The 25,616-nt window shown below is 41.3% G+C and overlaps 1 protein-coding gene across 2 annotated transcripts; it reads right to left on the bottom strand.

The window, feature by feature from the left end:
• Positions 1 to 1,192: 1,192 nt before the first annotated feature.
• F11R (F11 receptor) lies at positions 1,193 to 24,626 on the bottom strand. Of its 2 annotated transcripts, XM_020972088.2 has the most exons (10): positions 24,453 to 24,626; positions 5,267 to 5,335; positions 5,007 to 5,114; positions 4,399 to 4,545; positions 3,463 to 3,665; positions 3,232 to 3,334; positions 2,902 to 3,009; positions 2,645 to 2,657; positions 2,284 to 2,332; positions 1,193 to 2,128 (listed from the first exon to the last, which is right to left on the bottom strand). In XM_020972088.2, the coding sequence occupies exons 1-10, from the start codon at positions 24,508 to 24,510 to the stop codon at positions 2,093 to 2,095; spliced, it is 894 nt and encodes a 297-aa protein (XP_020827747.1). In that variant the 5' UTR covers positions 24,511 to 24,626; the 3' UTR covers positions 1,193 to 2,092. The 2 variants fall into 2 exon arrangements, with proteins under 2 accessions (XP_020827747.1, XP_078011153.1); XM_078155027.1 differs by lacking the exon at positions 2,645 to 2,657.
• Between the last annotated feature and the right edge of the window lie 990 nt (positions 24,627 to 25,616).

The following is a 25,616-nucleotide window of genomic DNA, read 5'->3' as shown; positions in this document are numbered from 1 at the left end:
TATTGTCCTTTGAAGGCAGACAGAATGAATTGTATTCCCTTTCATGGTCCCCTTAAATTTTATCTTCTATAGACTAAAGTGCCCCATTTCCTTCTATATTATATTATAATGACTTCTCAAGCATTTCACCATCCTAGTCACTCTCCTTTGAATGTTCTTCAGTTTATCAATGCCCATTTTATAATGGACTCAGAATTTAACCATGTGCTCTCACCAGGAAAGAGTCCAGAAGGACCAGCATCTCTCATCTGACTGCTTCCTTTCAATGGAATCTAAGAGAGTCTTTTTTTTTTTGGCTAGGCAATGGAGTTAAGTGACTTGCCCAGGGTCACACAGGTAGTAAGTACTATGTGTCTGAGGCCACATTTGAACTCAGGTCCTCCTGAATCCAGGGTCAGTGCTCTATCCACTGCAACACCTAGCTGCCCCTTAAGATAGTCTTTATCATAGATAAAGTGACTGTAATAATAAAGCTGACTCAGAGCGAAAGCTGACATCAAGGGTTCAATCCATTAAACTCTTAGATCTTTTCCAGATGAACTGCTACCTAGTCATGCCTCTCCCCATCTTGTACTTAATGATGTTGCTTTTTTGAACCCAAGTGTAAGATTTTACATTTATTTTATTACATTTTATCTTACTAAAATTTGGACCACTGTTCCAGCCTGTTGAGATCATTTTGGATTGCCATCCTGTCAACCGACATCTTAACTAGTCTTCTCAAATTTACATTATTTATGAAATTGACAAGCATGCCATCTATGATTTTATCTGAATCACTGATTTAGAAAATTTTAAGTGACTCAAAATAAAATTTTTAAAAAGCAGGGGAAAAAAACTCTACATAAGAGTTCAGTTTTTTCTTCTTTGATAATTGTTAAATTCACAATAAAAAGAATTTTTTTAAAGACCAAAGATTTGCAAGATTATTTGCAATCCCAGTAATCTAGGGATATTTCATAGAGCCATGTGAAGCTTTAACATTTGTCCTCCAATTTCCAAAGCCTAGCATAAAGAAATATGTAATCAGATTCACTGTGCTCCTTCAATCATCACTGTGTTCCCATAGCACTAATGACAGCCCACTAGAGGGCAGTAGAGGCCTATCCTGTCCCCTGCAGTAAATACCTGAATTTAACTGGCTTATTCAACTTTGAGATCTCATGCCCCTAACATACACAAAACAAACTGCTTAGACAAAACAAAAATTTTTATTTAAAATGACATTCATACACAACATATACTACATCCTGTAATTCAGCAGGGAGCTGAGGCTTCCCTCACACACACCTTTCTGAAAAGGCAACCTATCAGTCACCATCAAAGAAAGGCTAATGCTTTGAGCCTCCAGCCCTAGATCTACTTTCTGTAGATCAGTGGGTCTTCAATCTTGTCACGGTGTTTTTTTTCTTGAGAGCTCTCACTGCCCTGAAGCCCCCTCCACAAAAAAGATCCAGCTGGTCTTGCAGAAGTGGTAAAACTGCCAAGTGCTCCAAAGCCCAGAAGATGCTAGAGGATCCTCTAGAAGCATCTGTCACAGAAGGAACTGAGAGGAGAGCCCAGAAAACCAGAGACGTTTCGCTCCCAATCGACCATTCAGAGTCCACAGCTCCAATCTCTTGAGCCTATTTGAGAAGCAACGTTCTGGCCTCAGGCCCCAGCTTCTCCCCATTCCTGGGGGAGTCCAAATGTCCTAAGACCCCAAGTGGGGGTTAAGTTCAGAACATATAAAGGAAGGTATTCACTCTTGGGAGCTTGGCCATGTCTGCTGGTAAAGAGTTAGTGATGGGGAACAGGCATCAATCTACCTGATTCTTAAGAAGAGATGGGGATTAGAAACCTTAAATATGGTCCAGGCAAGCCCATCAGTGATGGGAGAAGGGAAGGCAGGACAGGGTATTATTGCTCCACTTCATCCATAAACACACACAGAAGCCCTGGCTGGAGGCCATCGTTTAAAAAAAATCCTAGGAGGAGATGGACTAAGAAAATAAATAAGGTATCCTGTGAAATTTATAAATGTCAGGAAGTCAGAGTCCAGCAGAATCCAAAAAGGACAAACTCAGAAGACAGGAGAAGAGATAGGTTGGGGTCACACCAAAAATGATGACGTCTGTCGGAATTCTCCCTAGGAAAACAAAACTCCAAGTAAATTCCCTGTAATTCCCACTGACTAAAGTGCCACCACCACAAACTAGAAACACCATCCATTCTGGCAAGACAACCCTCCCCTCTTCTTTCCTAAAGGCGCACACCCTTCCTGTCCAAACCCAGCATACTCACGTCACTGCGGGCAGAAGGCTGGCTGTAGATTACTTTCTTACTGGTGCTCCTGAAAATAAATCAGCAAAGACAGATGGTCAGTCCTCTCACCCCTGATATGCAGTTTAAAAGCCAGATAATGCCCCACTTCCAACCTCACAGGGTACCAGGAATGGAATATTTCAAGACATATGGAAGCCCATGAACTCAGTAGTCCTCCCTCCCAGGCTGGGCTCTTCCCACCATCCCCATCCTCATCCCCAGCCCCATCACAGGTCTGGGTTGTAGCTCCCATCTCCTTGCTCTCAGCTTCGGAAACTCCTATTGGCTAAGGGCAACTCTAAGTGTCTGGTAAGAAAGGAGAGCCCAGCACTTCACTCACCCTTTACTTGTTCCTGAAAGAAAAGGAAAAACAGGGCCATAAACATCAGGCAATGCTCTGCTTGATGCTCTTCTAGGTCCACACGGTAGGATATCCCCCCCTCCCTAACCCTACCCTACCCCACCTCCACAGAGGACTAAATAATGTAACTGCTCCAGAACCCAGGCAAGGTCCATCATGTTGTGGGAAGTGGGGATGAGTGATAGGGAAAGAGGAGAAGGTGAAAAACAGGAATGGAGAATGGGGTAGACACTTACTGTTGAAATAGCCTCGAGAGTAGGCAAACCAGATGCCAAAAATCAGGAGCCCAAGGAGGATCAGCGTCACAATAACAGCTGCCACAATGCCCCCTACATTCAGTTCCACTGTAGAACAAAACTGGAGGCATCAGGAACCTGTTCCCCAAGGCCTTTTTCTAATTACCTAACCTAGCCACCAGCCCTGGCAACCCAAGCTGCCTTTGATGCCAAACAAACACAAAGCCGGGGAAAGATTGGGGGGGCAGGGAGAAGGATACTTGCCCATGAACCCCCCCAGCCCTGCTTTATAGAGACTTGGTATCCCATCCCTTCCCCACTCTTACTCACCAGCTTTCATTTGTACAACCTCTGAGGTCTTGGCACTCCCAACCCCATTGTATGCTTGGCAGGAATAGTCCCCTGTATCGAAAGCTGACAGGGTGTCAAACACCTGGTGGAGAGGACATAAGTCAGCCTCTTGCTCCAAGGAGAGTCCAGGCCTCTCCCAAAGTTCGAGGGATTCAGCTCAATTTCCTTTTCCTACTTTTGCACCCCCCCTAGCACCTATGACCCTCATACCAGCTCCCCTGTCTTGGAGTCGATGGTATAGGAAGAATTGATGAAGGCACGGCTGTTCTTGGGATCCAAAGGCATCAGAATACCATCCTTGAACCACTGGTACTCAGAAGGCGGAGAACCATCCTCCTCAGAGCAGGTCAGCACAACGCGACTCCCAATGGTGGCTGAAGATGGAATGCTGACTGTGGGCTTTGATGGGGACACTAGGAAAAGAAGGAGGGACACCGAGCTTACGTACAAGGTAGGGGTAAGGAGAGCTGGTCACTGACAAGCAACACCCCCCTAGAGGGCTCAGTAACAAAACCCCACAAATATCAAAGAACGAGAAATAGAAGGAAAGGGAGGAGTGATGAGAGCTTGCATTGGCATCATGTTTTATTCTTTTAAAATGTGTGTATAGGGGGCAGCTAGGTGGTGCAGAGGATAGAGCACCAGCCCTGGATTCAGGAGGACCTGAGTTCAAATCTGGCCTCAGACACATAACACTTACTAGCTGTGTGACCCTGGGCAAGTCACTTAACTCCACTGACTAGCCAAAAATCAAATAAAATGTGTATATACACACCTACATACATACACACAATAAAATCTTACTTGAATCCTGACAGTAGGCTACCCTTGACGGTAGGCATGTCAGGTTTAGCCATGATAGAAAGCTGGAATCCAGTTCTCCTGGATTCCAACCATTATACTCCATATGCCTTTGGCCTGATGCCCTCAATTTCTATATGATTTGAGGATTCCATCTCCCTTCCCGTCCCAAGCACCACAAGGTTCATTTCTGAGTCCTTCTTGCTTTGGCATTTCCAACAATCGCTTCCCTTCTAAGCCTTGGAATTTCCTTTAGAATTACAGGAAGAAGACAATGAATCTTGAAGGAGGAAGGTTAGGAGAGGTCATGATGTAGGTTTGTTTCTTTTTTGTGTGGTTCCATACCTAACACAAGGAGCTCCACGGTGATCTCTCCATATTCTGTTCCACCATTTTCAGTGACCATACACGTATACAATCCCGAGTCCTTTCGGGTCACAGAATGGAAAGAAATACCAGTCTGGGAGAACACGACCCGGCCTTGGTAGGAAGCTGTGGTTGCCAGGAGATAACAATGAAGTGAGAAAGATTAAGACTGAAAGTAGAAATGACACACCAAATTCGTAAGCACCCCTAAATCCAAAGGTCCCAGAAAGCCTTCTCTCACCACCCCCGTAACATCTAGCAGAAGAGCTAGAGGGGCTATCTTGACACTAAATCGGCTCCATGTTTTCCTCTGAGGTTATGGCACAATTGCTTCTACCACAGACTTGAGCACTTTGAGGACTAGGGAGGCTGTCAAGAGGACCCCAGTGTGGGGCAACTAGATAGCGCAGTGGTTAGAGCGCCGGCCCTGGAGTCAGGAGGAGCTGAGTTCAAATCCAACCTCAGACACATAACACTCACTAGCTGTGTGACTCTGGGCAAGTCATTTAACCTCAACTGCCTCACTAAAAAAAAAAATGATAATAAATAAATAAAATAAAAAATAAAAGAGGACCCTGGTGACTCACCAGTGATCTTGCTGTCATAGCAAACCAGGCTGGTTGTGCTTCCCTGAACAAACTTCCACTCCACTCGGGGTGAGGAGAAACCCGCGTAGGAACAGGACAGTGTGGCAGCTACAGGAAGATGACAAGTGAAACTAGGGCACAAAGTGAAAAGGGAACCCCTAATGCCCACATGAGGCCTGTTTCCTTCACCCCTACTCCTAAAGCCATTCCATCCCCTTCAATCCCCCCCATCCCACCACCTCCCACTTCATCCCACTCACGTTGATTCTCGTCTACTTTAACTTGCTGTTGAGAAGTATAGACTGTGACACCGCCCAATGCTGAACAATCTGGAGGGGAGAAAGATGAGCTAGGTCAGGTAAAAAAAAAAAGAAAAAAACATGACAAAAGAAGAGAAACACCTGGCTAAGAAGGCAAATAGGACAGATGAATGATAAATATTAAGAACCACTTACACTACTCAACCTAGCCTCTAACCTCCAATTATAGTTTTGTAATTCATATTTACATAAAACTTTGAGGTCTGCAAAGTGTTTTTCGCACAACAAACCTGTGAAACAGGTAATTTAGTTATTTACTATTGAGCAGCCAGGTAGCCCAAAAGGCTAGGCCTAGAGTCATGAAGACCTGAATTCAAATCTGGCCTCAGACACTTACTGAAGTTATGTGACCCTGGGCAAGTTACTTAAACTGTTGGTCTCAGTTTCCTCATCTGTAAAATGGAGATTGTAATAGCACCTACCCCCCAAGGCTGCTGTAAGGATCAAGGAGATCCTATCTATACAGCACTTAGCAGGGCGTTTGGCATGTTATAGGTGCTCTATAAATGGTTGTTGTCGTCATCATTTCCCAGAGGAAACACGGCCAGGGCAGTTAGCTGAGTGATGTGTCCATGGACACAAATGCCAGGATTTGAATTCAGGTGTCTCGATTCTAAATCCAACATTCTTGCCACTATAACCCTCTGGAGGAGTCTCTCTTGTGCTGAAATTTCCGGGGAAGAAGATTCCATCACTCTCCTCCTTCATCACTTCCTAAGTTTTGCAACCCATTTTCATTAAGAAGTTATCCTGGGGACAGCTAGGTGGTGCAGTGCATAGAGGACTGGACCTGGAGTCAGGGGGACCTGAGTTCAAATCCAGCCTCAAAACAGACACTTGACACTTACCAGTTGTGTGACCCTGGGCAAGTCACTTAACCCCAACTGCCCCCCCCAAAGTTATCCCTAATATCTGGCTTAAATATTTCCTACAATTTCAGTTCAATTAGTCTTCTCTCAGTGAAGATGGAAAAACAGCTTTTCACAAAACTTCTTTCATTTCTAATCTATCTCCCTGAGACAACAAAAATCCCAATTGGATGATTACCCAGGAACCATCTCTAACATGACATTTGATTGGCTCAATCACTTGCTTAACAAATAATAATTACTACTCAATACATGCTATTGAAGTAAACTGTGGTCAAATTCAAGATAGCTAGAAGAAGAGGAAGTAAAGCCTAGCTCTTCCATTAAACCTCCTCCACAAAGACCTAGAAAATATACCAAGATTGAATTCCACTTGGGAAAGGTAAGAAAAAGTTACAGTGAGTCATTTTTCCAGTCCAGAGTGACTTGGGGAGATAGAGAGGTCTGTGGACACTAGGGTCTGGGTCTGGGTAGGGGAGAGCCAGGTACACCAGCACCCAGGGAATGAAAGAGAGCTGAGACTAGGCACCACAGGTCAAGAAGCTCTTAAGGAAGAGATTCCAGGGGTCCCAATCTAGGGTGCAGGAAAGGATGCCAGCTGGCAACTTGGTCATCCATCACCCAATCCCCAAGAGAACAGAAGGGGAGCCCTGCCAATAGAGGTGGTGGAGCAGAGCAATCATATCACTTTTGGAGCTCCAAAAGTTTGCAGGCCCCAGCCTGAGCTGTGAAAATAGTAGGACACAAGAGGATAGAAATTCAGAGCATATGTTCCCCCCAAAAGTGCTCAGAGCTCAGCTTGAACATCAAGTCCTAAATCAGGAAATAGGCTGGAAGAATGAGCAAACAAAAAAGGAACCCCACCATAAAGTTATCATGGTAACAAGAGAAGCTCAAGACACAAACCCAGAATAAACAAACTATCTACAAGCAAGGCTTCAAAGAAAAATACAACTTGAACACAAATCTAACCAGAATTCCTGGGAGAATTAAAATAAGGATTTTTTTAAAGTGTTAAAATAGGATTTTAAAAACCAAAAGAGAAGAGTAAAGGAAAAAAACAGGAAAAGAAATGAGAGCTATGGAAGAAGGCTAAAAAAGAGAATAGCCTGGAACAAGAGTCACAAAATCTTACCCAAAAAAATAACTCTCAGAAAATCATAATAGACCAAATTGAAGCAAACGATTTCATGGAACAGTAATTACTACTGGAAGCAGGGAAAAGGTGGAAGGAAAGAATAATGTCTTGGCAACTGTACAGCATTTTATGTTTTTCAAAGTATTTTAATAGGCATCCCATTTGATCCTCAAAATAAACTTGAGAAACACAATGACCAATTATAATTCCAAAGGACTCATAATAAAACATGCTGTCCATCTCTAGACAGAGAGCTGATGGACTCAGAGTGCAAATTGATGTTTATTTTTCTTTTCCTTCTTTCTCTTTCTTCCTTTTTGACATAGCTAATGCAGAGATTTGTTTTGCTTAATTATACATATTTGCAATGATTTGGGGTTGGTTTTTTTTCAAATTTTCTAATAGGTAAGAAAAGAGGGTAAATTCAAAACTGAAAAGAAAACAAAATTGAATTTTAGGAAGCAGAGCCAAGACAGTAGAATGGTAGGAAGCAGTATACGGCGAAGCTCCCCTCCATAAAATTCCTCCAAATAGATGTAGAAAATGTATCAGACTAAATCCTGATAGGGAAATCCAGAAAAAGTCACAGCCATTTTCCCAGCCCAGCTCCAAATAGGGAAATAGAGAGAGGGGTCTGCTGACAATGGGGACAGGATCTGGCCAAGAGGACATGCCCAGGTAGGGGCTGTGCACCAGACCAAGAAGAGGTCTCAGACCCTCACCAGAGCATCATCAGATCCATACTGGAGCACCTCAACAGGGAGAGGTGCAAACTGGTAGCTTCTTTACCTACTACCCAGTTCTGGATCACACATCCAAGGCAGACTGAAAAGGGGGGTGGCATTTCCAGACAGGGAGCCCTCGGGTAGTGTACAAAGAAAGAAAGAAGTTCAGAAGCAACAGTGTGGCTCAGATTTCAGGAGCAGAGGCTCAGTTTCAGAATCTATCACAATCTGCAGGAGAATAATCAGGGCAAGAATCTCCAACCAAAGGGGATTCTACAATTCTGCCACTCTGAACCAACAGAGCTTTAGTTTCAGTTGTTCCTCTGACCCAAACCTAGGTCAGGTATTTACAGAGCTCGGACCAAAGGAAGAGCAATCAGACTTTACCTGGATCAGACTGCTAAGGGAGCACAGAGAGCTTTCAGGTGCCCAGCCTACCCCTGAGATTCTGGATAATTCAACACTCAAAACCCCTAAGAAAGCAGCAACAAGATGAGGCCAAACCTTCCCTCCAGAAGTGCAGCAGAATCCAGAACTAACATTAAGTATGAAGTTAGGAAATAGGCTGAAGAATGAACAAAAGAAAAAAGAATCCAACCATGAAGTTCTATTATGGTGACAGACACAAAACCAACAGAAGAAGGTGACTCCAAAACATCTGTAAGCAAAGCTTTAGAGAAAAATACAGCTTAGGCAAAAGTTCAACTAGAATTCCTGGAAGAAATGAAGCAAGTATTTAAAAAAAAGTTTAAAATGTTTGTTTGTTTTTTAAATAAATGAAATGAGAACACTAGAAGAAAAAATTGGGTAAGAAATGAAAGCTATGGAAGAAAGAACTGGAAAGGGAATCAACATCTTGGCACAAAAGGTACAAAACCTTGCCCAAGCAACATACTTCCTGAAAATTAGAATGGATCAAATAGAATCCAATGACTCCATGAAATAACAAGAAATATTAAAAGTCAAAAGACTGAACATAGAGAAGAAAATGTAAGTTATCTCCTAGCAAAAACAACTGGAAAATTGATCAAGGAGAAAAAAATTTCAGAATCAATAGACTATCTAAATACCATGACGAAAAAAGGAATTTAAACATCCTATTTCAAGATATCTTAAAAGAATCCAACCAAAAGAGTACGACTATCTCAATATATGCAGAAAAGGCTTTTGACAAATTAAACACCCATTCCTACTTAAAAACACTTAAAGCCAAGAGCAAGCATTAAGCTTCAAGCCTTTCCTATAAGATCAGGGGTAAAACAAAAATGCCCATTATCACCACTATTATTGAATATTGTTCTAGAAATGTTAGCTATAGCAATAAGACAAGAAAAAGAAATTAAAGGAATTAGAATAGACAATGAAGAAGCAACACTATCACTTTTTGCAGATGATATGATGGTATACCTAGAAAATTCTAGACAATCAACTAAAAAACTACTTGAAATAATTAACAACTTCAGCAAAGCTGAAAGATTTAATAGAATTCCACATAAATCATCAGCATTTCTCTATATTACCAACAAAATCCAGCAGCAAGAGAAAGAGAAATTCCATTTAAAAAAACTGCAGACAATATAAAATACTTGGGAGTTTACCTGCCAAGACAAACCCAGGAAGTATATGAACATAATTACAAAATGCTTTTCACACAACTGAGATCTAAACAACTGGAGAAATAGTAATTGCTCATAGGTAGGCAAAGCCAGTATAATAAAAATGACAATTCTACCAAAATATTCAGTGCTATACCAAATTACCAAAAAAGCATTTTTCTACAGCTTGAGAAAACCAACATAATTCATCTGGAAAAATAAAATAAATCACAGTAGTAAATGACCACAGTAATCTAATGCTTGACAAACCCAAAGATCCAAGATTTTAGGGCAAAAAGAATCACTATTTGACAAAAACTGATGGGAAAACTGCAAAGCAGTTTGGCAGAAACTACATATAAGCCAACATTTCCTACCATATGCCAAGATACAGTCAAAATGGGTATGTGATTTAGACATAAAGGGTGATATTATAAGCAAATTTGGGGAGCATGGGGGCAGTGGATAGAGCACAGACCCTGAATTCAAATCCAGCCTCAGACCAAACACTTGACACTTACTAGCTGTGTGATCCTGGGCAAGTCACTTAACCCCAAGTGCCTTTAAAAAAAAAGAAGCAGAAAAAATTTGGGGAGCAAGGAACATTTTATTCAGATTTATGGATAAGGGAAGAATTTATGACCAACAAAGAGACAGAAAGTATTATAGGATATAAAATGGATGATTTTGATGACATCAAATTAAAAAGGTTTTGCAAAAACAAAACCAATGCAGCCAAGATTAGAAGGGAAGCAGGAAACTGGGGAAAACAACTTATAGCAAGTTTCTCTGATAAAGGCCTCATGTCTCAAATGTATCGAGAACGGAGTCAATTTTGTAAGAATGAGTCCTTCCCCAATTGACAGATGGTCAAAAGGATATTTAGGCAGTTTTCAGGTGAAGACATGAAAGCTATCTATAGTCACATGAAAAAATGCTCTAAATCACTATTGATTAGAGAATGAAAATTAAAACAACTCTGTGGTACCACCTCACCTTTATCACAGATTGGCTAGTATGACAGAAAAGAAAAATGACAAAACATTGGATAGGGTATGGAAAAAATGGGACTCTAATACACTGTTGGTGGAGTTATAAATTGATCCAACTATTCTGGAGAGCAATTTGGAACTATGCCTTAAGGCTAAAAAATCGTGCATACCCTTTGACCTAGCAATATCACTACTAGGTCTATAAGATTTAAAAAAAAAAAAAGGAAAAGGACCCATATGTCCAAAAATATTTACAGCAGCTCTTGATGTGGTGGCAAAGAATTGGCAATTGAGAGGATGCCATCAATTGGGGAATGACTGAACAAGGTGTGATATGATTGTGATAGAATACTACTGTGCTATAAGAAATGATGAGCAAGATGCTTTCAGAAAAACCTGGGAAGATTTACATGAACTGATACAAAGTGAAATACACAGAACCAGGAGAACATTGTATACAGTAACAGATTCTATGATGATCAACTGTGAATGACTTAGTTATTCTCAGCAATACAATGATCCAAAACAATTCTGAAGGACTTAGGATGAAAAATGCTATCCACCTCCAGAGGAAGAACTGATGGTGTTTGAATGCAGATTGAAGCATACTTTTAAAAACATTCTTTATTCTTTTTGTTTTTTTGGTCTGTTTTCTTTTGCAACATAGCTAATATGAAAATGTTTTGTATGATTAAATATGTACAATCTATATCAAATTGTTTAACTTCCCAAGGAGGGGGGAGGGGAGGGACAGAATCTGGAATTCAGAATTTTTAAATATGAATGTTCAAATGTTTTGTAATTGAAAAAAAAGTTGAAATCAAATAAAAGAATCTACCATTTATGTCATGAAAGAAATCCCAAAATGAAAATTCCCAGGAACATCATAGTCAAAATTCAGATTTTCTAGGTCAAAGAAAAATGACTTCAAGAAGCCAGAGGAAAAACTAAAAAGAATTTAAGTACCGAGGAGCCAGTCGGGCTCACCCATGATTTAACAGCCACCACTACATAAAAAAGAAGCAAACTTGGAAGATAATATTCTAGGAGGCAAAGGAGAACTTCTTCTAAAAATTCCTGATGAAAAGATCAGAACTGTGAAGACATTTTGAAGTTCAAACACAGAAGTGAAGAGCAACTCAAGAAGACAGACATTAATGAACAATGACAAAGGACTAAACAAGGATAAAATTCTTACATTAAAACATGAAGAAATGATACGTTGTGTCACCTCTAAACCCTATTATCACCAGGGCAATTAGACAAGGCCTTAGGAGTGGTTTGGGTATCTCTTGATGATCTTAGGAGAATAGAAAGGGGAAGAGGCACATACTGGAGAGGAGGTGGAATAGAGAAAAGGTGGTTAGGGAAAATTATCTCACACAATCAAGTTACACAAGTAAACATCTATGCAAATAAGGAAGAAGGCGTTGGAGAAAACAGCTGACACTTGAACCTCACTCTCATCCAAACTGGTCACAAAAATATTTCACTCAACTGGGAGACAGGCAAAGAGGAAAAGAGAAAAGGTGGGAATCAGAGACAGGACATATTAAGGGAGGGTCAGTCCTAAACAAAACAAACTCTAAGGATGTAAAAAAATATATCTTTATAGCTCTTTTTGAAGTGGCAAAGAATGAGAATCTAAGAGAGTGCCCATAAATTGGAGAATGGATAAAGAAAAAAGTTGAGGAATGTAAGTGTGATAGAATACTATTTTGCTATAGAAATAATGATTTCTATATTTCTAGTTTTCAAAGAAACTTAGGAATATTTGTATGAACTGATGCAGAATGAAGTAAACAGAACCAGAACAATTTATACAATAACAACAATATGATAAAAGCAAACAACTGAAAGAATTAGGAACTCTTATCAACATAATGACCACCTATGATTCCAGAGGACTAATGATGAAATATGCCACCTACCTCACAGAGAAGTGAAGGGGCTAAGAATGAAGAATGAGATAAATATCTTTTTGGACAGGGCCAACATGGAAATTTGTTTTGACTATATATACTTGTAATGGGTTTTGTTTTTCTTTTGTTCTCAATTAAGACAGGGTGAGAACGTAGATTTTTGCTGATTGAAACAAACTATTCTTAAAAATAAAATTGAATTAAAAATAACACTGAGAAGTAGGAAGACTATTATCTTCATTTTTTTATGAATTAAAACAACTATCACTTATGTGGCACTTAAAGATTTACAAAGCACTTTATATATATATTATCTCATTTTGTCCTCACAGCCACCATGGAAGAAACAGAAATAAAGTGACTTGCCTAAGGTGGTACAACTAGTTAATTAAACTAGTTAGAACTGGAACACAAGTCTTGACTCTTGATATAGAACCGATTCCACTAAATGAAGTAGCTAAAGAGAAGGGAAGGCAACCAGAGGACTGCAGATCTACATGCAGAAGGGACTTTTGTGGTCATCTAGTCCTAGCCCCTCATTATGGACGTGAGGACACTGAGGCTCAGGACTTGCCCAAGACATCAGAATCAGGATTTAAACCTAGAACTGTACCACTTTGAAGGGGCGGGGGAGGGGTAGAAACAGGTCTAAATACAAAACATCTACTATCAGAGTCTAGGAATGAGCCAAGAAAATAGATGGGAAAAAGGAAAAAGGGGTCTATTTGAGAAGGAGTAATACACCAACTTCTCTTTTCCTACTTACTTTCACTCATTTTTAAAGATGAAGCTCACGTTTATGTTCTTAACAAAGGAAGAATTTATCAAATTCATGAAGTATGTTTTTATTTAGTGGTCTCTCCCCAAGATTAAATAAGAACTTCTGTCTTCACTGAGGCTATTAGCACATGAAATTGTCTTTGATGGGCCTGGATACCAGATATGAAACTTACCGCTTAGAAATTTAAGTGCCTATGTGAAATACAAAAACACTTTCTTCTTCTATGGAACCTAATTAAAGCATATCCCTTACTTAAAATAGCAGCTAGCCTTGGGAATAGAAACTTAAACAAAATCACAGTTCATAAATTTGATAGTCATTCTTCTAGCATATCTAACATCAATAACTATAGTTCTAATTTTAGTGTAACAGATACACATAGATGACATATATATACCTAGATATTACACCCACAATTATAATCATAAACAGAGTTTATACATTCTTCTTTCCTATCACTATTGCCCTTGTGTAGACCTTTTTATTTCTTACCTCAACTATAGCAATCTTTTTAAAAATTATCTTCTTTACTCACCTCCCCCTCCCTATTGAAAAAATAAAAATAATATTCTTGTGATAAAATATACATAGTCAAGCAAAACAAATTCCTATATTGGCTAAATCCAAAAATGTGTTTCTTATTCTACATATTTAATTTATCACATCTCTGTTAGGAAATGTGTAGCAGCATGCTCCATTACTGGTCCTCTGGAATCATGGTTGATCACTGCATTGAACAGAGCTCCTAAGTCTGGCAAAATTGATAATTTTTACAATGTTGTTATAGTAAAAATTCTTCTCCTGGTTCTATTTATTTCATTCTGCATCTCTCAAATATACCTTCTTCTCTCCTCTGACACTGCCATCACTCTAGTGAAGGCCCTTATCACCTTGCACTTTGATTACTGTAACAGCCTAATGGTTGGCTAGCCTGCCCCAAGTCTATCCCCACTCCAATCCATCCTCTAATTCAGCTGCCAAAGTGGTTTCCCTAAATGCAGAGTCTCAAAAATGTCACCTCTGCTCACCTCAGTAAACTCCAGTGACTACCTATCACCTTCATGACTAAATATAAAATCTTCTGGCATTTAAAGCCCTTCATAACCTGCTTCCTATCTTTCCAGTCTTCTTACACTTTATACCCTGCCCCACTACATAGTCTATGATCTAGTGACGTTGGCCTCCTTGCTTACCACTCGGCACCTCCCAACTCTGACTTTTTACTCTCTCCCTTCCTTGTCTCTACCTCCTGACTTCCGGGGCTTTCTTTAAGTCTCAGCTAAAATTCCACCTTCTACAAGAAGCCTTTCGTAGTCCCCGTTATTGTTAGTGCCATCCCTCCAAGACTATTTCCAATTTATTCTGTACGTAACTTCTTTGTACATGGTTGTTTGCATGTTGTCTCCCCACTAGACTGTGAGCTCCTTGAGGGCAGGACCTGTTTTTGCCTTTCTCTATATTCCTGCACTTAGTATAGTCCTAGCATATGGTAAAACGCTTAACAAATGCTTCTTGACTTGATTAGGAGTCACCTAGAGTACAAAGTAGTTAAGTGACTTGCCCAGGCTCCCAAAGCCACTATCTACCACAGACAGGACTTGTACTGAAGTTCTCCAGGTTTAAAGGCTGCCTTTCTTTCCAATATGCCAAGCTGCCTCTAATACAAAATAACCACAAAGTATTTTTAGGAGGCAGGGCACCAGTAGCAAGGGTAATGACAATACCAAACAATGCTGTTTTCATTTCCTACCATATGATAAATAATGACAAGAAAATGAAGTGACTTGCCTGAGGTCACCACCTGACAGGACTGGAACTCAGGTCTTCTGACTTAATCTAGAGTCCATTAGTAGAGGAAATCACTGAAATGAACTCTTTTCATTGTATTAAAGATCAAGGGTAAGCTTCTCACTGATAAAGTGCTTTACAGTCTCTGCCAAGATTGCTCCATTCACCTTCCTTTCTCAGCCATCATAACATACCCCTCCTCTCATGTATGTATTCAAAATAGTAACCATGACCTCATTTCCTTCCTACTCCAATGCCTTCAATTACTGCAGAATCTATTAGGAAGACTGTAGATGAAAAGCTAGCCTAGGCTAGGTTTTACAAGCTACAGAAGCAACCAAAGTATCTTCCAGTCAGAAGCTTTCATGCACTTTGATTCCTGGTACCAGTTTGTAATATTTCTGAATATACTCTTCCCTTGTAAATAAGCCCTGAAAATATACACACTTGGATTCAGTAACGTGTTGACAAAGGAACGGTGGATGCTTAAAGTATTTCATGATAGTAGAAGTGACAGTTAAAGTGGACAAGTTTGTAAAGATCAAATATTGGGCTTCAGTCACTCAGAGACATAAGTCAAAACATTTAAAGAGTAGAAATGAAGTCAGTACTCAGTTCACTTTCCCTTTTGGGCAAGTCTATAGAGTAACACCAGTTTCCAGGAAGTTGATTGGGTCAATCAACTAAGCCAGCATTCATTAAGTGGACAGAGCACTAGGACTGGAGTCACAAAGACCCGAGTTCATATCCAGCCTCAGCCACTTACTAGCCATGTGACCCTGGGCAAGTTACTTAAATCTGTTTGCTTGTCTCAGTTTCCTCATTTGTAAAATGAGCTGGAGAAGGAAAAGGCAAACTACTCCAGTATCTTTGTCAAGAAAAAACCCTAAATGAGGTCATGAAGACATGACTGTCAATGAGACATGACTGAAACAACCGAACAACAAAATAAGCTAGGCACTGGAAGGAGGGAAGAGAAAAATAAAGAGTTCCTGCCCTCAAGCAGTTTACATTCAAAGGTAGGAAGCAACATATAAATAAATAGGTATATACATAACACTTGTAAAGCTATACAGATACAAGATACAAGGTTAACAATAGAGAGGAAGACAGTAGTTGGGAGAAGCAGAAAGATCTACAATCCAGGGCACTTTGGCAGAGGTGAGATGTTTCATGGAGATCACAGATCCAGAGCTAGAAGAAACCACAGAAGCCATCTGGTCTAACTCTAAGTGAGGAGGGAAGCATTCTAAACTTACTGGAAAGACAGCACAAAGGCAGTAAGTTAACAGGAGGCAGGCCAGTACAGCAGGCCAATAAAGTGTGTGGAAAGGTTAGTGTGTATGAAGGGTAGAAAAGGAGGGCAGGGCCAAGCTGTCAAGAACTTTAAACGATAAAGAGAAGAGCTCGTATTTGATCCTAAGGGGAGCCACTGGAATTCACTGAGCTCAGGAAGGGAAAGGTGACATGGTTAGACCTACACTTTAGGAAAATTACTTTGGTAGCCATATAGAAGATAAAATACAGTGGGGAAAGACTTGAAGTAGGGACATCAATTAGGAGGCTCTTATAATATAAGAACAATTGCTATGTGAGGGGAGAGGAGAAGGTATATACATAACATGTGAAGGAAGAATCTTTTTTGACAACTATTTGGATACGTGGGATGAGCCAGAGTGAGGAGCTGAGGATTGACACCAAGGTTGTGAATCTGCATTACTGAAAGGAAGGTAGTATCTTCAACAGGAATAGGAAAGTTCAGAAGAGATGCAAGTTTGGAAGAGATAGTGAGTTCTGCATTGGCCATTCAGTTTGAGATGCCTATGGGATTTCGAATTCAAACTGTCCAAATGGCAGTCAGTGATGCAGAACTGAAGTTTAGCAGAGAGAGACTAGTGGTAGATACATGGATTGCGGAATTTCAGCCTGGTTCTCTCACAAGACCATTTCTGCATATGGGTCTTAATGAAAATACCTCTCAGAGTAGGGCACGGGCACACGCGCGCGCACACACACACACACACACACACATACACACATTTCACGTACATGCACACTCACACAGAGTGGCACAAAAACATTTCTAGCAGCCAGTTCAAAGACATAAAATCACCGGTGTGGAAGGTAAGAAGGGTATCACTCACTCCAAAGTGTCAGGAACAGCAACAGAATGGAAGGAGGGATGGACCAAGCCAATCAAAGCTCTTTCATTCTCATCACAGCAGTGGAAACATCTGTCAACAGTCCTTAGGTTATAAACCATTTTACCTTAATTGTCTGTGTATGTACATTAGCTTTTCTATTAGCCCATAAGCTCCATGAGGGTAGAAACAATCTTATTCTTCTATATTGTCTTCACAGTGCCTAGCACTGTTGAATAGACACTATTTCCTAGGTAAAACATTGCTATTTTTATAGAATCAATGTTAGAAAACAGACTACAATGACAGGGAAACTACAGGGTGGGGGAGATGCTTTAGGGTAATTCCCAAAGACCCCCTCCAAGTTCAGTAAGCATTTATGACGATGAAATTAAGGTACAATGGAAAAGTCTGGACACTATCCCACTCCCTTGAAGTTTATCATAATAGAATTCTGTTTGCATTTTCACTTCCTCTTATTATTCAAATTTCTTCCTCTTATGAAATTCCACTCCTCATAGGCATTATGTATTCATGTTACTGGGCCTAACAACAACAAATAGTATAAAGCAATATATCAAATGTTGGCTCTCTGCTTCTAAAATTATTAAACGGAGCACTGTATCCAATTCTGGGCTGAATCTTTACAAATTAACCCCATTAACCTCATCCTAGTCTTACTCCTAGACACAGTATGGTTGGAAAGTTCTAGGCTATTAAATTAATGAATTATAATTTTGTTCAGCTTCCTATTCTCAAGGAGGGAGAGAGGATGGGCCCAAAGAAGGAGGGTATAAAGAAGGGTAACATGGGTATCTGTGAATTGAGAAACAGAGGAGGGAGACGTACAACTGATGACTGAGAAGCAGTGCTACAAAGTGGCTAAAGAGCCAGTCTCAGAGTAAGGAAAACCAAGGTTCAAGTCCTGCCTCAGATACATTAGCTGTGTGACCCTGGACAAGGCAACTAGTACTCAAGCAAACTCCCTAGGATGAAGAGATACGAGTCCGCACTAGCAGTTTTCTGGGCTAATGAATCACAAGTACATTTTAAGAAAGAAAGAAAAAATCAATGATGAAATATATTAATTTACATTACTTTGATTTTATGTAACTGTAGAGATAGGCAGATATAATTATTTTGTCTCAGGATCTGCAGAGTAGTAGGTCACCTTGTTGATATGGGATAGCAATTATAAATCCTGTGAACAACATCCTAGAAAAAAAACCACACCTTTTAGAAGGAATCTTAATACATATGGCAGATTGGGGGGTCCACGCTAAAAGATAGCTTAGGCATCGGGCTGGATTACCTGAAACCAGTATAGAGTTGAAAAACAGGAGGGACAAATTTTTAGTTCTATGATTTCTCACAACCCATTTCTATAAATTATAAACCGTTCCTCTTCCATTATAAGAAAACCTTCCCATATTCATTCATTCATGGAGTCAGGAGGACCTGAGTTCAAATCCAGCCTCAGACACTTGACATTTACTAGCTGTGTGACCCTGGGTTAAGTCATTTAACCACATTTCCTAACCAAAAAAAGAAGAAGAAGAAATACAGGTAATTGAATGCATATGGACCTAAATTTCTAAAGAACCCTGGTCGTTTAGACTGGTCAACATTCTTGACCTGTAAGGTAGAAGAGTGATGAACTAACTGCCATGACAAAATTGGTCAAGAACCAGATTTAGTGTCAGTAAAAAGTAGGCCCTCCTTTGTGGTTGATGGCAAAAGTAGTCTCATTTGAAAGTTCTGTTCTTAGAAAAGTTCAGAAAATCAATGAAAATAGGGAACAGGAGAAGAATGCTAAAGAACGATGCATACACAAGTGAGATGGGGGAGACTGGGAAGAGTGAAATAAAAAAGGGAAGGCAAAAACAAAGACTGGGGAGGGGGGGAGGACAACAAAAAGTATACAAGAAAAGGAACTACAGTAAAGGGATCAAGGGATACAAGTAAAAAAGAAAAAAAAACAGAAAGAATAGTGGATAAAGAATGAGACCAAATAATTAAGATTTGAGTGTATACGAGTCTAGTAAATGGAACAGAGGGAAAGTAAGGGCCAGAGAATAAGATGTATGTGCTTGAGAAGTTTCTGGGAAGTAGAAATTTCAAGAAGACCAAGCAATATTGCTGGAACCTGGGCCTGGGGTTTTCACCTTCTCTCATCTCTTTCTGTTCCACTCCTACCTCCCTAGAACTAGATGTCTTAACTACACTGCAAAAATATTGCTCTTGAAAACCAGGCTTAGCCCTTCCAACTGAGCCAGAAGGGTCTGAGGCTAATAGGTACTTCCAAAAGACAAGGTAGGGCTAGGGCAGGGCAGGGCAGGGCAGGGCAGGAATAAGTAGCGTGAGAAGACCCAATGAGCCTGCCAACAGGCTGGGCTAAGCCCGAAGCTGTCCATCCTTGGCTGCACACTAAGTGACATAGGACCTAGCATGGCCCAAGGAGGATGGCAAAGAGGGGTAGTAGCAGCAAAATTAGAGTTTTCACTCTCACTCTCCATCCCACCCTCTCAGTAGAATTTCCAGTTCTACCTGCTTAGCTCCTCCTCCCTGCATCCCTGCCAGGGGGTTTGGGCCAGACCTGTCCAGGCATCATTACAAGAGAACCCGCCCAACTCTCAGTCCTGGGCCTGGCGCCAAGCTTCCTGTTTGTCCCGGCCCTTCCCCAACCTACAGCATCATCCCACCCCCACTTTAGAGAGCTGATTACCTGAACTGGACTTTAGACAGAAACCTCACTTAGCAGAGAGTCACAGGCAGAATTCCCAGGGAAGGGCTAGTTTTAGTTCATGACTGTTCCTGAGGCTGGCCACTCAGCTGTCATGTGGTTCCTGACCAAGACCAGAGCCAGACATTGAATCAGAGTTAGAAAAGGCCTTTTGGTTATCTAGTCCAACCTCCTACTCAATGCAAGAATTCCCCTATGTGAAAGGTGACCATTTAAGTTCTGTTCAAACTGTTGGAAAGTAAACAGACTCCAGGGTCAGATCTAAATCCTTACAGTAACTCCCTAATTCTTCTGTATATGAGGAAACTGATTTTTCTCTTTAACTTATGACAAGTCGTCTTATTTCCTCAACCCACCACCGCAAGGTTGTGGGGGGGGGGGGAGAAGAGGTATCAGACTTATTATCATATCCGCAAACATGGGAAAGGATATACACTGTTACCACTACTATCCCTTAGATTCAGGGGCCTCCTGTTAAGGAAAAGGAGGACATTTCCATCATCTAAGGTCTCAGCCCAAAACACAACCTTTAGCTACAAACCAAATGCCTACATCAGATTGTCAAAGCTGAAAACTCCTAACAGGACTGGGTTTTTAAAAAAAACCACCTCCAACTTGGTACCAATTGGACTAGTCCCTGAGCATGAGGAATATTGGAAATAGAAACAAAAAAGCAGAATGAAGGTACCAGGTAAAAGAAAAGAAAAAGGAGAGAAAAAATGTTTCCTAGTTCTCCTAATTGAGGCAACTAGGTGGCACAGTGGAGAGAGTGCTGGGCTAGAGCTGGGAACAGGTCAAAACTGGCCTTGGACAGGTGTGCCAGCTGTGTGACCCTGGTAAGGCCACTCAACCTGTTTGTCTCAGTTTCCTCAGTTGTAAAATGAGGATAATAATAGCACCAGCTTCCCAGGATTGTCATGAGGAACAAGCGAAATAACATTTGTAAAGCTCCCGGCATGGAGTAGGTGATTGGTAAATGTTTGTTTCCCTACTTTTTTATTGCCTGCCGCAGGATTTAAGGCAAAGTTTGTTCAAGGATAGCCAAAGGTGAATGGGAAAATGAAGAAGGGAGGGAGGGAGAGAACTGACTCACCTTCCCAACCCCTCATTCCTGTTGGCATCTGTGTCCTGTCTCCTCCCACTCAATGAAACAAGTTCAGAGCAGGACAGGCCCCCACATCTCCAGCTACAGGAGGGCAATGAAGTTAATGAACCGTTAACCACATCTCTTATCTTACAGCCAGCCAGTAATAATCCCCAGAGGAACCCATCTGTAGCCTGAAAACAAGCATTTCCATAACAATTACATGGAATTCAGGAAATAAGACCAAAAAAATTGAATACAGCACAGGAAACATGGGGACACAGCTAACAGATAGACAGAACCAGGAGCCGGGCAACAAGCTCTTCTTCCTCCACCTGAAATGCCTGGCAACAGAAAACCAGGACCTACACAAAATGGAACAGATAAGAGTTTCAATCCAAGTTCTTTCAAGCCCCATGTTCTCTACTATCCCTTAAATGCCACAAAACATTCTCCCATGTAGAATTATATCAGAACTCCAGCCTGACAAAGTCTGTCCTATGCTTGGAGAACTCCTGGGAAGGAGATTCTAACCACCTCACTTAGTCACTGGTTCTGCTAGTTCATAGCTCTCACTTCCCCAATATCTAGCCCCTAAATCTCTAGCCTTTCCTTCTAATTTGGTCCTCAGAGGAAATGAGAATAGCAGGTTCCCTTCCTCCATAAAATAGCTATGAAGAAACTTCCCAGATTGAGAGTGAGCTTTTAATTCAGCAAACATTAAGCACCTGCTATGTGCTATGGCCACAAATATAAATAACATCACAATCCCTACACTCCAAAGAGCTCACACAATCTAAGAGACTTAGGCACGCCTATTTATCTTCTCCACTTGCCCCTGAGGACTATTACATTTTGGTGGTTGTATTCCCAGTGCCTAGTACAGTATCTTATACATAATAGGCAATTAACAAACATTGGTTGAATTAGCCTGTACTTTCAACTCCCTTCCTTACCCTGTGAGGTATCCTTCTAAGAGAACTCTGCTCTTTTCAAAACATTAGGTTCAGCTAGCATAGCCCATTGTGGAACCCCCCAAGAACTCATCTTTGCCCATTAAAGCAGAAGAGATGGGTTGGAGAATGGGGAAACACAGGCCAACACAGGCCTGAGGAGTGGCTCTCAGATGCTTTAAGCAGCCAAATGAGAGAATGTCAAACACAGGAGCAGCCCTACTTTCCAAATCTTACCAGTGGGGAGTTAGAAAAATACACTTCCCCTCTGCTTCATCTTCACCCACTAAATATCCCATGATGCTCTCCCCAGACTGATCTCAGTCATAGCATTCTCCACCCTAGTCCATTTCAGGAACCCAAGTAAAAGGTCTCAATTCTGAGGCAGTGATCACCTGATAATGCTATCTTACATTCAAACCTATTATCTTATTTCATCCCCACCAAAAATTTGTGAGGTAGGGCAGGATAGGAAATTTTTTTTAAACAAATAATTAGGAAATCCAGAAGTTAAAAGTGATTTATTTACTCAAGGACCCTGGTCTCCTGACTCTAAGCCTTATTCAATTTCACCATTCTCTGAACCTACTGTGTCTTGTACTCAACTATACTCCTAAGTCAACTCTACTAAATCAATCTTCACTTTCTTTTACTTCACCCATTACTCTGAAGATCCCCATTCTGCAGCAGCTGTTCCTCTATCCTCAGCTCTCCTCACTTCACCTTACATCGACTGACGTCAGACTTCCCAGGTTTCTCTAAAACTGTCCTTTTCATAATTTCTAATGGCTCAATAATATTCAGTATATTCATATATCTTAAGTGAGGGGCACTCCTTTAATTTCCAGTTCTTTGCAATAATAACAAGAGCTGCTATAAATATTTTTTGACCATATGAGTCCTTTCCTCTTTCTTTCATCTCTCTAGGTTATCTTTTCCTCCATTCTCTAACCAGACTACAAAGCCATCTAATAAAAAGTACTACCCAACCTGGGTCACAATGCCTGGGAATTCCCATGAGATGCAAAAGAAACTAGGGGAAGAGGACAGAAAAGAAGAGTCCATGATTCATTAACTTTTGACCCCTTAAAGCAACTGGCTAGAGAAAAAGGCTACTGTCAGATTGTCTCTGGCAATTCAAAGAAGACATTTTGTCTAAAAGGGATCAACTTCTTGAATCTTAGCTATGGCACGAGGGACTTAAGCAAAACCAGTACATTTCTAAGGTATAAAGAGAGGACAAGGAAAAAGGAAAAGGAAGGAAAAAAAGAAAGAGAAACGAAAAAGAAACCAAGGGGAAAGAGGAAAAACGAGAAAAGAAACAAGGCAAGCACAGATACTCAGATAAGCCAGATAAACATTCATATAACTCATTTCCATATATACAGGTGCAAATAGGCTGTGACACAGACTAACCAACACACAAACGGGACAGCTAACCTAAACGGACGTATCTAAAGGCACAGGCCCCACCAAAAGTGTTTCCCATTGTTCCAGAGGAAAGGGAGTTTATGAAAGAAACAAAAACTCAGACCCTGGGGAGGAGGAAGGGCAGTGTCTTTCTGGGCTGGGAAAAAAGTCCATCCAATCAACAAACACTTCCCCCTCCCCAAGGGGAATGGTCAGTTAGTCAACAACAAAGATAAAGTTCTCTAGAGGTAGAACAGTAGGAGAGGAGTCTAGGGAAGTTCCTCCTGTTTGTGGAATTCCAAATTTCAACTTTAGTCCAATTTAGAAATAAATGGGTCCCTGAAGCAACAACCATGACTTTCAAATGGTAAGGAATTAAGACTAAAAGGGAGAGGGGGAGGGACGGCGCATTCCCATGAAATCAGGCAACTAGCTAAAGAAAAGGTCTCCTCGGCAACAGGATAGAAATCTTCAGCCCCTTCGCTTCTCAACCCACAGTCGACCATAAGCTGTGACCCCAGCCAGGTGGTGGGAAAACACAAAAGGCAATTTTACGAGCTATTTCTCATATATGTGGGTCTGCCACAGAGCCCCCTCACTGGGTTGTATAAGTATATGGGAGAAATAAGCGGGTGGACACAATTGTGTATGTAGGTTATGTATAGAGGAAGGGAAGAGAATAAGAATGTGTATAGCGCCTACTATGTGCCTAACACTGTGTTAAGCACGCTTTACAAATATTATCTCATTTGTATATATGTATGTGTGTGTTAGGAGAGAGAGAGACAGAAAGGAGAGAGAGAACACACAAAGGCAGAAAGCCCTTAGTAGGGCTTCAGATTGGGGGGGGACGGAGAAGCACGTTGTGTATGCCTACGGGGAGGGGCCAAAACAATTTCCCAGGTGGGGGCCGAGCCTGGAAGGGGGTGGAGGACCCAACCCCCATCCTGCTCCAACGACCCTCCTCAAAGCCCAGAGCACTCACATAGGGTCGCCACCGTGAAAAAAAAGAGAAGATGCCTCCGCCCGTCCCGCTCCGCCATCCTGATCCCGATCCCGATCGGATCTCCAGATCCCAGCCGCTGGCCAAGCTGCCCAGAGCCTAAGAGTAGCCTCTTCCCCAACCGCCGCGCCCAGACTGAACCACAGCCACCAGGTGGGATCCCGCCCCCCCACTTCCCGCCACTCCCGATTGGTTGGTGCTCCGCCCCAGTGTGGTTTGATTGGTAGAGAGAGCTGCCTGGGATCCTGAGTGACTCACCGTAGCCAGGTGCAACCCCACCCAGCACCTAACTCCCAGTAGGATTGGCACAGTTCCAAGACCGAAACTTTTCTGATTGGCTTAGGCAAACGTCACTCCCTCTGATCAACTCGGAGCTTTCCCCAGGTGAGGGCCACTGCAATTGGACAGTATTTCTGTTGACGGTGAACCACAGAAGGAACGGCGGGGTCTGGGAAGGGGCGGAGTAGGTGGGGTTTCAGGTAAGAAGGCAGGGGAGGAGCCCCATGTCCGGGAACTCTATAGCTGATGTTCCTTGAACACCAGGAACATCCTAGGTACTGCCGAAGAAAATTGTTAGACCGTGCAGATCTGTTCTGTATAACCTCTACTAGGTCGTTCTTGCTACATTCAAGGCAGTTATTTTATTCATGGCTTATTAATTTTATCACATTCTTCACAGGGCTTCTTCCAAACCTCTCTACTCAAGCCCCCAAATCCACCTTTGTCCCCATTGTTCTCAGCAGTTAACCTCACCTGCCATCTTGGCCATCCAATTCTAGCTCTCTCTACCCCCTTTCTATCCTCTTCTACAATTGTCTGTGACTCATCTTACATACTTGAGGTATGAGCTTAGGCAATCCCTTCAACTTTCTGAGCCTCACTTTCCTCATCTATAAAATAAGGAAGTTCATCTAGATGATTTCTAAAGCCCGCTTTCAGTTCTAATGCTATGTTACTTAATGTGAGTTTCTTCCTTCTATTTCAAAAGAAAAAGTGACATTCCTTCTTGCTAATCCCCAACCCAAATCATTACATTCTCTCCTGTTTCATGACCTTCCAATCTGGTGCTTCATAGGCTCATAGAATTGTAAATTTAGAGCTGGAAGGGACCTTGAAGTCGTTCAGCCCAACCTCATTTTATAAATG

The sequence above is a fragment of the Phascolarctos cinereus genome, unplaced genomic scaffold (assembly GCF_003287225.1).
Source record: "Phascolarctos cinereus isolate Bilbo 61053 unplaced genomic scaffold, phaCin_HiC Scaffold_5;HRSCAF=322, whole genome shotgun sequence".
NCBI classification, from domain to species: Eukaryota; Metazoa; Chordata; class Mammalia; order Diprotodontia; family Phascolarctidae; genus Phascolarctos; species Phascolarctos cinereus.
The sequence above is the reverse complement of the archived record's forward strand: the minus strand, read 5'-3'. Positions and strand labels throughout refer to the sequence as shown.

Excerpts from the sequence above, each read along its gene's own strand:
- F11R (XM_020972088.2), bottom strand. The coding sequence starts at position 24,510 with ATGGCGGAGCGGGACGGGCGGAGGCATCTTCTCTTTTTTTTCACGGTG. Across the intron at positions 4,546-5,006 it reads CTATGACAGCAAGATCACTG|CTTCCTACCAAGGCCGGGTC; the intron begins GTGAGTCACCAG and ends TGGCAACCACAG. Across the intron at positions 3,666-4,398 it reads CGTGGAGCTCCTTGTGTTAG|TGTCCCCATCAAAGCCCACA; the intron begins GTATGGAACCAC and ends TTCTTTTCCTAG.